A 15,765-nucleotide genomic window follows, 5' to 3' on the forward strand; every position below is an offset into this window, starting at 1 on the left:
GCTCCATGGTTGTTGTACTGTGTACGGTTGTGTATGTAAGAAATAAACATTTATCACGTTCCCGAAGTTCTTATCAAGACTTTTAGTTGAGATTCAGTCACACATACTTTATATATCATTTTTTTTATTCTATTTCTTTTTCTCAATGTTGGAAAGCTAGTAAATGAAAAGAAAGACAGTGATAATAAAAAAGAGGTATTAGATTCCTATATATTGTATTAGTTACTCCAGAGAGAAGTGGAGCCCCAGCACTTCTCGAGGACTCTGAAGGAGACCGGTGACTGAATCGAACTCCAGTGGCACCGACTGGCTTTGGTTCTTCAGGTCTCGCTCCATCAGCTACAAAAACAGAGGAAACGTTAAACGCAAAATAGGAATCAAACGCCAGGTTATGGTGTGGGTTATAAAACGTGTTATGGCTCTAGGACACACCTCAAAAGTGGACAGTTCGAGCAGTTCGCTGATATCATCCTCCCGCTCGGGGAGAGCTTGGTTTATCGCTTTGGCTGCTTTAGAAACATCTGGATGGAAATGATTCTGTAGAGACTAAAGTAAAAAAATTGAAAAAATTGAAACCAAATAAAAGGGAATGTGGTGGTGTTTCCTAAATACAGGTAGTCCCAGACTTACTATGGAGTCCCAGACTAACTATTATATCGTAACTTGAAAATATCGTAAGTCGAGACATGGCCTACCCTACACAGGAGTCTTAAAGTATGGGGATCAATACAGAGCAATTCACGGTACCATAATATAGAAAATGTTTATATTTATAGTTTACAGTAAATATACACACAGTATATTAACATCCAGTTCACAAGTGGAGGGTGAAGCCGGACACGCTCTGTTCAGTGTCTGGTGACAGATTGAAATAAATTCTATACATTCTGGTAGCGTCCCAAAGTATTGTACAAAAATTTGAAAGGTGCGAGAACATTTTAATATTTTCCGTATCGATATGATAAGATCAGAAAGTCGCAAGTCGGGGACTACCTGTGATAACTTAGAACAAAATTTTATATACAATATTGTAGACAGCTATAAGAACAACAACACAGCAAGCAGTTATAATAAACGGTGAAGTCTTTAACTTCTTAAAATATAAAATCATTGCGGCACTTTTAAATATGAAACTCACCTTAATTTCCCACAGGCTGCTCTCTAGGGCATGGCACTGGGCCGGGTCCTCCTCCTCCAGCACATATGGATCACTACACATCTCTGAAAAACAATAATAAAACACTACAATGAGTTCATATATTTGAAAAGTTGTAAAAAATGATGAAAAGCATCGTCAATTCTTTTTTTATGTCATTCTTCACTCTGTTCTTTCGTCAATAAAAATATATATACATTATATCGCCAAAAGTACTGAATCCAAGTGAGCTCCATGAAGATCTGGTTTACAAGCTTTGGAGAGGAAGATCTTGCTATAGAGCTCTGATCTCATCCCTACTGAACACCTTTGGAATGAATGTGAACGCTGACTGCACCCCAGGCCTCCTCACCTACATCAGTACCTGCCTTTCATAATACCCTTGTGGCTGATAAACACAAATGTCCATAAGCACACACCAAAATCTAGTGGAACATCTTCCCAGAAGAGTGGAGGGAATAATAAGAGCAAATTGGGACTATATGTGGAATGCGATTCTCAAAAATCACATACCGTACTAATGACCAGGTGACCCAATACTTTTGGCGATATAGTGTGTGTGTGTGTGTGTGTGTGTGTGTGTCATTAGTGTCAGCAGGTCAACACAGTACCGCCGTCAGCGCTGGGTCTGTGGATGAGAACTCTGCACGATGGGTGTCTGCGAATCAGGTTGCAAATAAAGGGAAGTACTATGAGCAATCCGGTCGGGGGAGCGGTCAGGGCGAGTCGAGACAGTCGCTTAATAAACGCTGCTATGAGGTAGACTGGGAGATGGCTGCCGAAAGAAGAGACACGTATGAGCCTGTGCTTCAGCGTATTCACAGCAGAGCAGTCATTTGAAAGTGTACCTGGAGGACAGGAAGATGTTGGCCAGGTGAAAGAACCGTGCTCTGTACTTCACGTGGAATATAGAAGGGTCCATCAGGTTGTACAGCTTCTTATAAAAATCAGTGTACTCTCTGTTTCAATAAGAACAGATCTCATGATGAAGTGCGATAAATCGTGTGGTTTTATCTACTTTTTAGAGCACGGAGTTTGTCTGTACTTACAGATTGTGTTCGTGGATGAGGACAAAAAGGCCATTCAGAGCCAGTAAACTGATGGCACCACCTGAGGACCAACATAGTGGAAGATGGTGAGTATTACACTAAAAGGTTTAATTCAAAACCAGTTAAAAAAAAACAACAAAAACAAAAAAGTGAAAAAAGGAAAAGAGAAAAAAACTATAGAAAACAATAGCATGAAAAAGGCTAAAAGAAAGAAAGAAAGAAAGAAAGAAGTAATGAAAAAGTGAAAAAAGAACAAAAAGAAAGGGGAAGAAAAGGAAACAAAGGAAGGAAGTAATGAAAAGGGGAAAGAAAAGAAGGAAATGCGAGAGAGATAGAAAGGTTGGGAATGACAAGAAGGACTGGAAGGAAAAAGGGAAGGACTGGAAGGAAGGAAAAAAGAAAGAATACAAATTTTTGGACTTGTACGAAAAAAAAGAGGAGAAATGGACAAAAAAATAGACAAACACGGACGAAAGAAAAATATAGAGGAAAGGAACAAGGATGTTTTTCTCTAAGACTGTCGCACTCTGCCATAATTCCCTGAAACTCAACAAAATCTTTTCGGAACTACGCCGAGACACTGAGACGTCTGTAATGAAGCCGAACACGGACTCACCGACGTCATACGCTGCAGTCAGGAAGTCGATCATCAGCGTGGGGTCACTCATGTGAGGCAGAATAGAGTCATGCAGGATGACCAGCACCTTCTTATACATGCTCATGGGTAACTGCAGAAAAGCAGAACAACATTCATCCAAAACAAATATACAGGAGGGTCACAGTTCCAGTCTCGGGTCTATTAAGGAGTATTTCTGTTACCTTGTACTTCAGGAACGTCAACCACATCAGTTCAAATGCTCGCTTGTGTTCCTGCAGGAGAGCGTAAATATCATCACTTATTCCATATTCTACATTTAAACACCACACAGCTCTCAGCTTTTATACTCACTTTTAACTTGGCCACTTTCCAGTCCTCATATTTAGCTGGGAAAAGGTATTGATGTGTTAGTGAGTTATAAAGTACACATTAATAAACGACTGATAGAAAAAAAAAAAAAGGAAAAAGTTGGACTCACCCTCCTGCTTGACCAGGAAGTTGGTGATTTCTGAATTCTGGCTTGGCACGGTGATATTCGTGAGCAGCGTGAAGACGTTGGTTTGGTAGACGGACATCTCGGCCTGTCAAAGCCACACAAATCAGTAACCTGTACCCCGAGAGTATTTGTTTTTTACATTAAAACCCACCACAGCTCCCTCTGCAGGAGAGAGCAGGACTTTGTCGGCAGTTTACGAGGCGGTATCAAAACTTTTCGAGACAAACTCTGTTTACAAAAAAGTACTGTTTTTATCTATGTTTACACACTACCACCCTCAAAATAGTCCCCGTGCACAGCAATAGAGCGCTACCAGCGTTCCGGCAACTTCTGGAACGTGTCCTGCGAGTCTTCTTTCTTTTTTCGTAGAGTGTCAAGCATCTTCTGCGATTCGCAACGGATCTCCGCAATAGTGTCAAACCGGCGACCTTTGAGCCGGATTTTCATCTTCGGGAAGAGGGAGAAGTCCACAAAAAAACAAATCTGGTGAAAACGGTGGGTGCGGAAGTGAGATCATGAGAATTGTTCTCCGACGGTCCTCGTACACAAGCTGCCGAATGGTTTCAACTAATTCGTTGGTGGAGCTCGTTGAAGGTCACCGATGATCTTGAAGCGCCCATGTCACTCAAAAACGCCTCGCCTCTGTGGCGGATCTTCCCTGGTTTCGTGCAGGATTTCGCGTTTGCTCTTTTTTGAACTTCCTGTCCGCGATGAAGACGTGATAAAGCACGTGTTCAGAATAGCACCAGTGAGCATCATTAGTCTCAAAGCGTTTCGATAGCACCTTGACTAAGGGGAATAAAATCCACCTCTTCAGAGATAGAGAAAAAAAACAGGATGGGAGAAGAAGGAAAAGGGAAATTATGGTAATGGGAGGGAGGAAGGGAGAGAGGGAGGAGTAAAAAATAAAAATAATAATAAAGGTTGGAGGGAGAAAAAGATTAAAAGAATGCAAAAGGGGAAGAATGAAAGAAAATTAAGGAAGAGACAAAAACCAGCAGAGGAAGAAAAGGAAAGCAAAGTGAAAGGGAGGGAAAAAAAAAAGACAGGCATGCTGTCTACAAATAAAATAAGACTTTACACACCCGTTTGTTTCGCTCCATCACTCTGTGCATGTTGTCCCGCGCCGAATTCATGACGTAGTAGCGCACGTCATCCATTTCTAGGAACTCCTGAAACCTGGAGATCAGCAGAGCCATGTCCTGTTTCTCCGAGAGCAAAGCCCATACCAGTCCCTACACACAAACACACACTCGCTAAATCCAACACTCAGGACATACACTTCAGATAAACCTTACAGATGGAACTACTGCAAATACTGCCACTGTAGAAAATTATTCAACAGTTTCTGACCAGTCAGATGGGAAAATTCAACAGTAATGTACACAGAGATCACTCACCATTATACAGACACAATATTTGCTTTGAGAATGTTGATGGAGAAGTATAGAGAAGGTCAGAAGAAGTTGCATTGCGTGTCTGTGGATTTGGAGAAAGCGTACGACAGGGTGCAGAGAGAGGACTTGTGGTATTGTATGAGGAAGTCTGGTGTGTCAGAGAAGTATGTGAGGGTGGTGCAGGACATGTATGAGGACAGTGTGACAGCAGTGAAGTGTGCGGTAGGAACAACAGACTGGTTTAAGGTGGAGGTTGGACTGCATCAAGGATCGGCTCTGAGCCCTTTCCAGTTTGCAGTGGTGATAGACAGGTTTGAAGAACGAGGTCAGACAGGAGTCTCTGTGGACTATGATGTTTGTTGTTGATATTGTGATTTGTGGTGAGAGTAGGGAGCAGGTTGAGAAGAGCCTGGAAAGGTGGAGGTACACGCTGGAGAGAAGGGGAATGAAAGTCAGTAGGAGTAAGACAGAGTACATGTGTGTGAATGAGAGGGAGGGCAGTGGAGTGGTGCAGTTGCAGGGAGAAGAGGTGGAGAAGGTGGAGGAGTTTACATACCTGGGGTCAACAGTACAAAGTAATGGAGAGTGTGTTAGAGAAGTGAAGAAAAGAGTGCAGGCAGGGTGGAGTGGGTGGAGAAGAGTGATAGCAGGAGAGATTTGTGATAGAAGAGTATCTGCAAGAGTGAAAGAAAAAATTAATAGTACTGTAGTGAGACCTGCGATGTTGTATGGTTTAGAGACAGTGGCGTTGAGTAAAAGACAGGAGGTGGAGCTGGAGGTAGCAGAGCTGAAGATGTTGAGATGGTTATTGGGAGTAACTACGATGGACAGGATTAGAAATGAGTTTATTAGAGGGACAGGGCATGTAGGACGTTTTGGAGACAAGGTGAGGGGGCGAGATTGAGATGGTTTGGACATGTGTAGAGGAGGGACATGGGGTATATCAGTAAAAGAATGTTGAAGATGGAGCCACCAGGAAGGAGGAAAAGAGGAACCCAAGGAGGACATGCAGGTAGTTTGGTTGAAAGAGGCAGATGTAGAGCAGGGGGGTATGGAGACGTATGATCCGCTGTGGCGCCCCCTAATGGGAGCAGCTAAAAGAAGAAGAGGAAGAAGTCTCACTGATATAAGCTCTTTGGGAAAACTGTAATGCTGACTCCAGTCCTGTTTCTGCAAAGGATGCTTCCCCTCGGCTGCTGCAAACTTCATAACAGCACACAGCGAACTCTCCTGCAGTAACAAACACAAACGGTACAGGATACTGAGCACATACTGCATAAACATTGAGCCTGGATTAACAGATATAGACTTTTTTTAAAAAACCCAAGTTTTCTAACCTTTACTTGGTAAGATTCATGGCCGATGTTCTCCAGGAGCAGCTCAATACAGCTGTTATAGCGGTGTCTTATAAACATGTGGTATTTTTGATCTGCATTCCAGGCACCTGAAGGTATAAAGGAAAACTCAGAACGCTGTAATCTCGCTGTTCGATTCGACTGTGATCGTTTATACAATGAATACGACAACCAGAAAGCAGAATTTTTTTTGTGTAGTGAAAGAAACAAAATATACTATTATAAATAATTAAGTTCGGTAAGCACTTTTTTCCGGTCAGGGTTGTGGCGGATCCTGTCCTGAGAACACGAATTCTGCAGGACTTCCCACATGCATGTCGTATTTATCCATGCACATACTTTTGTTTCTTGCATTTTTACTATAGGAACTTTGTATACTTGCAATTTGTCATGCACCTTCTTTTTTTCATCACATGCATCTGGATGGATTCACGTAAGAATTTCACTAAAAGGTGTAACAGATGGTCATCTGTACACATGACAGTTTACTCTTGAATCAATATTGGTCCCTAATTCTAGTATCTTAGCAGGAATTTCCCCAGGATAAATAAACGTCTGTCTGTCTGTCTATCCATCCATCCATCCATCCATCCTGATTGGACAGTGTATGCAGAAAGATTAGGGCTAGATTCTATCTATTATGAGCAACATGTACATGTATTATGTGCTTACTGTGCTTAGTAAATGAAAGATTCTTCACATACCTTGGAGAAGCTCTTCTTCTTTTGGCAGCTGACCAACATACAGCTCTCCTCTCTCCAATAACTCGCAGAATAACCTCTGACAGGCGTTGATAGCACAAACGACCTCTTTCTCTTTTTCAGACTGCATGATAGAACGAATTACATTGAGTATCTCCAGACCAATGACTAGCAGAAGAGCTCATAGTATAGAGAAAGTGGGGAAAAAAACATTACCTGTAGGTACTCCAGCAGGTCGAATATATTGTTTGCATGCTTTCTGCTTTGTAATATGAGCTCTGTTTTCACGTTGATGGTTTGTTTAGGTGAAGTCTGGCTCTTTCCTGTGTCGCTCTTGCTCACGCTGGGCTTCTTGGACGGCGCCATGTTGCCTGTGTATCTGGCGGTGAGGGAGAAGCGCAGCACGCCGAGGTTCAGGGTGCACATATCGCCCCCGTGCGGTCGGAGGATATGAGGTGCTCAGATAGTCACCTCACCTCAAACCTCCTTATACCTTAATTTATTTAGAGATGTATTATATATTTTATAAATGTTTATATATATATATATATATATATATATATATATATATATATATATATATATATATATATATATTTTTTTTTTTTTTTCTTTTCTTTTCTTCTGATTTTAAGGTCAAATTGTCTTGTCTTTCTTTGTAAGTTAAAGACATCATGCACTGGAATGTCAAGATACGTTTGAAGTGTTTCACAGAGTTGAAGACCCTTAGCTTTCCTTCCGTCTTTCAATCCATCCATCAATTCTTTGTATTTATTCAACCCAAAATATCTCATCTATCCATCTCATGTATCTATTCATGTAACACAAAAAGCACAGAAACAGTTCAATAACTGTTTTACCTCTTTATGCTTTGTTTTTCAGCATTATGAAAATGTTTCCATTACCTTTAGCATTATGGTTCAGAAAATATCGATCCGTTCTTCTGGTAACTATTAAATCATTTAAACACCTCAGGAATGTAAAGAATACGTTATCTAAACCATGAGTTTCTATATGATAATGCGTCCATTTTAAAGAGTGGTTCAGACAATTATGTTCTGAGATATTGAAAACGTTCTGCACACAATCACTGGTTCCTACCATACCAATTTTCAGGTATTTAAATGAGAATATGAGAGAATAGAAATAAGACTAATACTAAACTTTTCAGGAACAAAAAAGAAAACACAATGATCTTATTTCATCTACAACGTTGGCTACATTAACCTGGCAGCAAATTGCAGGTATAACTTGGACAACTGAATAGAATTAGGGTTAAAATGTAAATGAGTTCAATGAGGTCAAACTTCAAATGTATTATTTATTATGTACAATTTATAACATGTATGTCAGAATAAAATATGAGGGGAACAAAAGCGGCGAATAAAATTAGAGGTTTATTTCAAAGGTTATATTGGAACATGGAAAAAAAAAAAAATTTAATGAAATGAGGAGAAAAACAAAAAAAAGCATTTGTCTCAGTCTGAAGTGTTTCCATCTTCATCTTCATCCTGGGGAAAAAAAAAAGAGAATATCCACTTTTAAGAAAAAGGTTTGGTACCATTATCACATATTTGTAAAAATGTGTGCAAAATTGAAAACAATGTGTAATCATAAAACACATTCATCATAATCATCGAACACATTATATGTTATGTTGAGATAAAATCGATTGGTCTTAAGGGAATGTAAACTTTGCACAAATTAAAACCTAATTAAAATTAGTTATTAAAAATAAAAAACAAAGACGGGCAGATAGCTGACCCTGAAAGTTTTATGTTGTTATAGAATGTATATGTAAATAAAATGTATGAAGGGGTTCATTCCTCAAAAATGATCATTTTCGTTCATTTTTAGTTACACGTACTTGTGTGGAAGGTTCCTGAGACTCTTACATTACAATATCAGATAAACAGTTGCAAGTGGAAAGAAAAACCTACTGACTGTAACAAAGTGTCATAATACTGGGGACTCCTTCCAAAAATGTAAATCTTTAGCATTATGTTGTTCAATGATGTTTAACAGTTTTGTATTTGCCTTAAATTATACAAACTGTCAGCAAAACAATTAAATGAGGTTGTTGCTACAGAAAGAAGTGACTTTCAGCCAGAACTACTGAAGATTATTAAGCATTTACCCTCTGACCAATGATCAGATTAGAGAATTCATTCATCCAATCCATTCATTTATCTATCTATCCATCCATCCATTGATCCATTCATTTATCTATCCATTCAACTAAACCATTCCAATCCATTTATCCATCCACCCATCTATGTATCCATTCAAATAAATCCTTCCAATCCATCCATCCATCCATCCATCCATCCATCCATCCATCCATCCATCCATTCATACATCTATACATACATCCATCCATGTATCCAATCAACTAAATCCTTCCAATCCATTCATCCATATATCTATGTATCAATTCAACCAAATCATTCCAATCTTTTCAAACCATCCATCTATCCAGTCAACCATTAACCCATATTCTTCCAATCCATCTATCCATCCATTCAACAAAATCCTTCCAATCCCTCCTTCCACTGAAACCAACCAAATCCCTCCAATCCATCCATCTATTTATCTATCCATCCATACATTCAACTCTATCCTTCCAATCCATCCATCCAACTAAATCTTTTCAAACCATATATCCATCCATCCATCCATCCATCCTTGTATCTATTTAACCAATTCTATCCAATCAAGTCCCCCCAATCCATCCGTCCGTCCACAGATTTACCAGACAACATAAACGTTGGGTATTTTTATTTCACGCACCTTGCGTTCTTGTTTGCCGGTTGCCGTGGCGGTAAAGTCATGAATAGGCAGTGTATTCATCCAGCTGACCATGGACTTCTCCTGACACTCCGTCTCCACTATACTGGGGTAAATGTGTGCTTCCTTAAAGGCGGATATAGCGTCCTCTTCTTGCCCCCACTCCAGTGTCTCGTGAAGCCCGTCTCCCCCGAAACGCTTGTTGTACCGGTCAAAGTGCACCCGCTCCAACACCAGGCCAAGCCCAGGAGCCTTGGGGACATCGACCTTCTCCTCGCCCCAGCTCCTTTCAATGATCTCCTCTTGCGCGTATCCTTTAACCACAGCAATCACCAATCCAATCATCTTCCGGATCTGGTGCATCATGAAGCTCTGGCCTCGCACTGTGATCACCGCAAACTCCGCCCCCTCCCTGACGAAGGGCTCGCCGCAGGACATCTGCGTGATGTAGCGCTTAGCGCTTGGGTCCCGAGGGCCCTTCTGTGACGTGAAGTTATGGAAATTATGGGTTCCTTTGTAGAGCGCAAAGAGCTTGTTGACTGTCTGAAGTGTCTCTGTGTTCAAGCGGAAGGACGTATCCTCTTGGTCGGTGTCTTTAGGAGAGAATGAGACTGTGGGAAGCATATACGAGTAGGTCCTGGCGTCGCAGTTGTTTTTGGAGTTGAAGCCGCCTGTGACTCTCTTTAAACCTGTCAAAGATTTTTATTAGATTAGATCAAGCAATTCTGACACACACACACAGAAAACAAATATAAAGATATTCTTTTATATATATATATATATATATATATATATATATATATATATATATATATATATATATATATATATATATATCACCTAAAACTCTAATCTGTGGTGGAAGGTGGGTGTTGATCTTTTCCAGAATGCCCTCGATCAGCCACAGCTTCAGAGATACGACCTGGCCAGCTGCAGACACACCCTGAAATATAATCAGAAAAGATCATGGGTATATATAAAATATAGCTCGGAGAATGACACACAGAATGACACAGATTTTAAGGATGCACAAACACTAGTACATGGCTTTGTTGTGCACAGAATAAACATCTTAGTGTATATTTAGTGTTTTTTTTTTTTTTTATCATTTCAGCACCTCATGTGCAGTCTACTACCCTGAAGACTCTCTTATAGCAAAAAAAACCCATACTAACACTTAAATGCTACCGCTGGAGTCTCCTTCCACACTTTAACTTAAACATCATGATTAGGATGATAGAAATGTCACCAGGTTTTGGTTACATCATCCACCCCTGAGCACTACACTATGATTTCCCGTCCTCACCTTGTCAGTCCTGGCACATCTCTGGAAAGACATCTTCTTCATATCATCTCCGTGATTTTCAGGAATACACCCGGCACTGATGAGCGCACTGACCAGTTCATCTTCAATAGTTTTAAACTGAGAATTTCCAGGATTCCTCTAATGGGAACAGAAAACCAAGTTTCAACAGGCAAGTTGAAACATTTTCAATATCAGCATTCTTTTGAAAGATCTTGCAACATACCTTAGTTGGCAGACGGTTGTTCTGTAACTACTAGTTCAACGGTAAAAGACCTGGGAGTTATTTTAGACAGCAACTTATCTTTTAAAAATCACATCAATCAAGTTACAAAAACAGCCTTCTTTCACCTTAGAAATATTTCTAAGCTAAGAAATATGTTATCTATATCTGATGCAGAGAAGCTCGTCCATGCGTTTATGACCTCTAGAATAGACTACTGTAATGCATTACTAGGTGGATGTCCTGCATCATTAATAAACAAGCTTCAGTTAGTTCAGAATGCCGCAGCAAGAGTTCTTACTAGGTCAAGAAAATACGATCATATAACCCCAATCTTATCGTCCCTACATTGGCTTCCTATTAAGTTTCGAATAGACTACAAACTACTGCTACTCACTTATAAAGCACTAAATGGTTTGGCTCCCATGTATCTATCCAGTCTCTTAACACGCTACAATCCGTCACGCTCCCTGAGATCTCAAAACTCTGGGCTTCTAGTAGTTCCTAGAATAGCAAAGTCCACTAAAGGCGGTAGAGCATTTTCACATTTAGCTCCTAAACTCTGGAATAGTCTTCCTGACAGTGTTCGGGGTTCAGATACACTCTCCCAGTTTAAGTGTAGATTAAAAACATATCTTTTTAGCAAAGCCTACACATAACACACATCACGCACATCACATCACAACCTTGTGCTCCAGAACATCTGATCACATGCACATTATCAACTTGTGCTGTTAATATCATGAACAGCAGCTACGCTAATTCCTCTCCACTGCTTCTCTTTCTCTTCCCATCCCGAGGCTTCCTGAGGTTTGGCCAGCTCCAGTCACGTCCCACCTCGTGAAGATTATGGACCTATGGATGATCATGGAGAAGTAGATGCCGAGTGTTTAAAGGCCCTGGCATGGAGAAGCTGATGCTGGATCTATGATGATCACAAATTGTTCTGTATTGTTGAAAGATTTATGACCAAACTTTTGATGTCACCCATATGAGGATGGGTTCCCCTTTGAGTCTGGTTCCTCTCAAGGTTTCTTCCTCATATCATCTAAGGGAGTTTTTCCTTGCCACTGTCGCCACGGCTGCTCATCAGGGACAAACGCACACCATTCACCTTCACTGTTGTTTTCTGTAAAGCTGCTTTGAGACAATGTCTGTTGTGAAAAGCGCTATACAAATAAACTTGACTTGACTTGACTTGACTTGGCAGAAGTCTGTATTCGGCAAACAAGGAAACCGAAATAGCTAGAATATATAACACAAGCAGCGTTTACTCCTGCCGTGATTCGTGTCGCTTTGTTCAATCATAGAGTAGTATTAAGTAATAAAACTGAATAGAAAAGCTTTTATTTGTCACGTATACATTACAGCACAGTGTTCGTTGCAAAGACAAGAGCAAGAATGACAACAGACGAGCGTCTGCACGTTCCCTCTTTAGTCCGTCTTTGTTTGCTTTCCGTTTTTTTTCTTGTGTGCTCATTCGCTAAGCTGAACGGCCAATCGGAATTCTCTTTCCTGCAGACAAGCTCCGCCACCTGCTGCTTAAAAAAACACCCGATGTGATGTTGCCCAGCGGACTGGCGTATCCTGAGCTTCAAGTTCTTAATCTCCGTTTTTATTCTAGCCTTATATTTTATTAGTTGCATATGATGCTACTTTTGGAGAGAGAATGAGAAGAACATTTGGAGAGTAGAACATTTGGAGAGAGAATGAGAAGAACATTTGGAGAGAGAATAAGAAAAACATTTGGAGAGAGAATGAGAAGAACATTTGGAGAGAGAATGAGAAGAACATTTGGAGAGAGAATGAGAAGAACATTTGGAGAGAAGAACATTTGGAGAGAATGAGAAGAACATTTGGAGAGAGAATGAGAAGAATATTTGGAGAGAGAATAAGAAAAACATTTGGAGAGAGAATGAGAAGAACATTTGGAGAGAGAATGAGAAGAACATTTGGAGAGAGAATGAGAAGAACATTTGGAGAGAGAATGAGAAGAACATTTGGAGAGAGAATGAGAAGAATATTTGGAGAGAGAATGAGAAGAACATTTGGAGAGAGAATGAGAAGAACATTTGGAGAGAGAATGAGAAGAATATTTGGAGAGAGAATGAGAAGAACATTTGGAGAGAGAATGAGAAGTACATTTGGAGAGAGAATGAGAAGTACATTTGGAGAGAGAATGAGAAGAACATTTGGAGAGAGAATGGGAGTAAACTTTTGGAACTGTATTGTTAGCAAGCGTTTAACCAGCTGTAGTTTAGCAACAGGTAGGCACAGGTACCAAAACCTGCTAAGTGCACTGATTGAAGAGGCTTGTGTTGGTCAATAAATGTTTCATTTAAGCAATTTTTTGTCACTTCTTTTTTAATAACTGTTAGATTTTATGAGCTGAAGGGGAGGAAAAAAGAAAATCCGCCAAACATATCGACCCAAATAATCTGTCATATATCGACCATCGGCTGCTCTGATTTCTAAACATCTGCATCGTCCAGAGAAATAATTATTAGGTCGACCTCTAATATGAATGTGGTAAATAGAAAAAAAACGTTGAACTACTCTATCCATAATCCATTTCCTGCATGTCAACATCACCATAATTTAAAAGCACATTCTGCTTCCTGAGAATTTTTAATAGAATCTGATGGAATCCTTGACAATCAGTGACCGTCCTTCAGATATTAAACATTCATGGATTCTACTTGAATACTTTCCCATTACTGTTTCATCATAATTTCAGGGAATTGTGTTAACTTCTGTTCAACCAGAATTGAAATAAGAGCGAGTGCCTCTACTTGATCATCTGTTCGACTGCTGGAACATGGTTTTGAGTGTAACATGATCCAGATGTGAGCGTGTACCAACAGATTACACACACAACCTTCTAACGAACAAATCCGATTTGAATAGGGCTATAAGGGGAAGCTCAGTGGGTACGATGTTGGAATTCTGAAGGTTGTGAGTTCAAATCCCAGCGCTACCAAGCTGCCACTATGTAAGACAGTTAATCCTCATTTGGTGCCATGACCCAGGACAAGAACGAGAGGAGACTAAAACTACATTCTTGATTTTGTATTAATCATCTCCGACTCTATACGTGGTGGAAACGTTTACAAGAAAGTATTTTATATGTTTACTCTTATGCTCGATTGTTATTGCGTATTTCGCTGAATTTGGGTTGATCTATCTATTTTGGGCGATCCCTAATTCTCTGGACATCCTGTCTCATGTTCCAAAGATGTTCTTTTACACTTTATTTACTTCAGTACTCCCAAAAATGTAGTTTCCTAATAGAAAGTCCATATCCATTATATTCCAACATGCAGAGTAGATCAGTGACGTCATCTGGAGACATCAAGCGCCATTTTAAACCTGGCAACACTGAGCATCACCAACTTGCCTGCATTCCATAGTATCCTTTTCCTGAATAAGCCATAAGGAGGACAACTTTTCTTTTGGGGAATCTCTTCTCCTCTTCGATTCTCAGCTTCTTCGTTTCATTTTCCACCTCGCTGCTTTCTGGAGCTCTTTTCAGCTTGGGCATGTTGCTGGGATTCTGGTTTTCCTCCCCAGACATCTTCTGCACAAACAGTCCACAAAACCTTCCGATCCTGCACTGACCTGTTCAAACACACAGAGACGGAAATGAGACGGAAATGAGACGGAAGTGTCCTTCTGCAGCGCTTTTCATGTTGAACGCATTGATCTCACCTCTGGGTTTAACTGCTGACTTGAAACGCTGACTACTAAAAACTCGGACAAAAGGACAGAATTTCAGCATCTCACGAATAATTTAATAAACTCGAGAAGCTCATCCTCTTTTTTTTTTTTCTCCTCACTTTTTATCTTTTCGCTTTTAAACGAACATGTAGCATCAACCGCATAGTTTCCGGGTTGCCTTCACACGAGCACATGGAGCGGTGATCTCTAACCTCTCGGAAAATATCGCGAGATCTCAGAAAGCCTGCAGTTCAGGGTCCTATATATAAGCTAGAAAAATAACACAATATATAATCTAAATATCCTCAATCACCAGTGTATGATCTTATTATGCTAATATCAGACATATCAGTGTATTTTATATGCGATCCATTAAAAAAAAGGAAAAAAAAATAAAAAAAAATATATATATATTGTTTTCTGCATCTAATGTACCTACGAAAGTCCAATGTGGCCACGCATTTTTGTATATTTTTCTTACTTCTTTTCTCTTGATCACGATTTAATCTTCTCATAATCTCGACATGTTGTTTTCTTGTTCTATTGTCGAAAACACAGAAAAACCGAGTACTGATGATCGTCAGGAAACAACGTTTGCTATGTCGAGACTATGAGAAAATTAAGTCGTGATCACGAGAAAACAAAAACAATACTATTAATCATGACCTCTTAGGACTCCTCACAATATACATGCTTCCGTTAGGAAATATTATTAGAAGGCATGGAATTAGCTTCTATTGTTATGCTGATGATAGCTATATATCTCATCTAAACCAGGCGATACAGCTCAATTAACTCGGATAACTGAGTGTGTTAAGGAAATAAGAGATTGGATGACCCATAACTTTCTACTTTTAAATTCTGATAAGACTGAGATTTTGTTCATCGGCCCAAAAACTAGTATACAGAAGCTCCAGCATCTCAACCTGCATTTAGACGGATGTTCTGTAACTACTAGTTCAACGGTAAAAGACCTGGGAGTT

General features: G+C 39.9%; 2 protein-coding genes across 2 annotated transcripts; both read right to left on the reverse strand.

The window, feature by feature from the left end:
- Positions 1-67: 67 nt before the first annotated feature.
- Positions 68-7,202, reverse strand: noc4l (nucleolar complex associated 4 homolog). The gene is made up of 15 exons (XM_083565609.1): positions 6,969-7,202; positions 6,756-6,876; positions 6,034-6,140; positions 5,819-5,926; positions 4,385-4,534; positions 3,282-3,384; positions 3,155-3,189; positions 3,025-3,075; positions 2,822-2,933; positions 2,206-2,266; positions 2,005-2,115; positions 1,768-1,931; positions 1,139-1,221; positions 433-546; positions 68-339 (listed from the first exon to the last, which is right to left on the reverse strand). Exons 1-15 carry the CDS (start codon positions 7,176-7,178, stop codon positions 223-225), a joined length of 1,647 nt encoding a protein of 548 aa, XP_083421735.1. The 5' UTR covers positions 7,179-7,202; the 3' UTR covers positions 68-222.
- Positions 7,203-8,056: 854 nt separating this feature from the next.
- On the reverse strand, positions 8,057-15,021 carry pus1 (pseudouridine synthase 1). The gene is made up of 6 exons (XM_083564171.1): positions 14,774-15,021; positions 14,463-14,683; positions 10,846-10,983; positions 10,380-10,482; positions 9,543-10,228; positions 8,057-8,263 (listed from the first exon to the last, which is right to left on the reverse strand). The coding sequence occupies exons 1-6, from the start codon at positions 14,841-14,843 to the stop codon at positions 8,231-8,233; spliced, it is 1,251 nt and encodes a 416-aa protein (XP_083420297.1). The 5' UTR covers positions 14,844-15,021; the 3' UTR covers positions 8,057-8,230.
- Positions 15,022-15,765: the final 744 nt, after the last annotated feature.

This window comes from Silurus aristotelis (genome assembly GCF_946808225.1).
Source record: "Silurus aristotelis genome assembly, chromosome: 16".
Lineage (NCBI taxonomy): Eukaryota > Metazoa > Chordata > Actinopteri > Siluriformes > Siluridae > Silurus > Silurus aristotelis.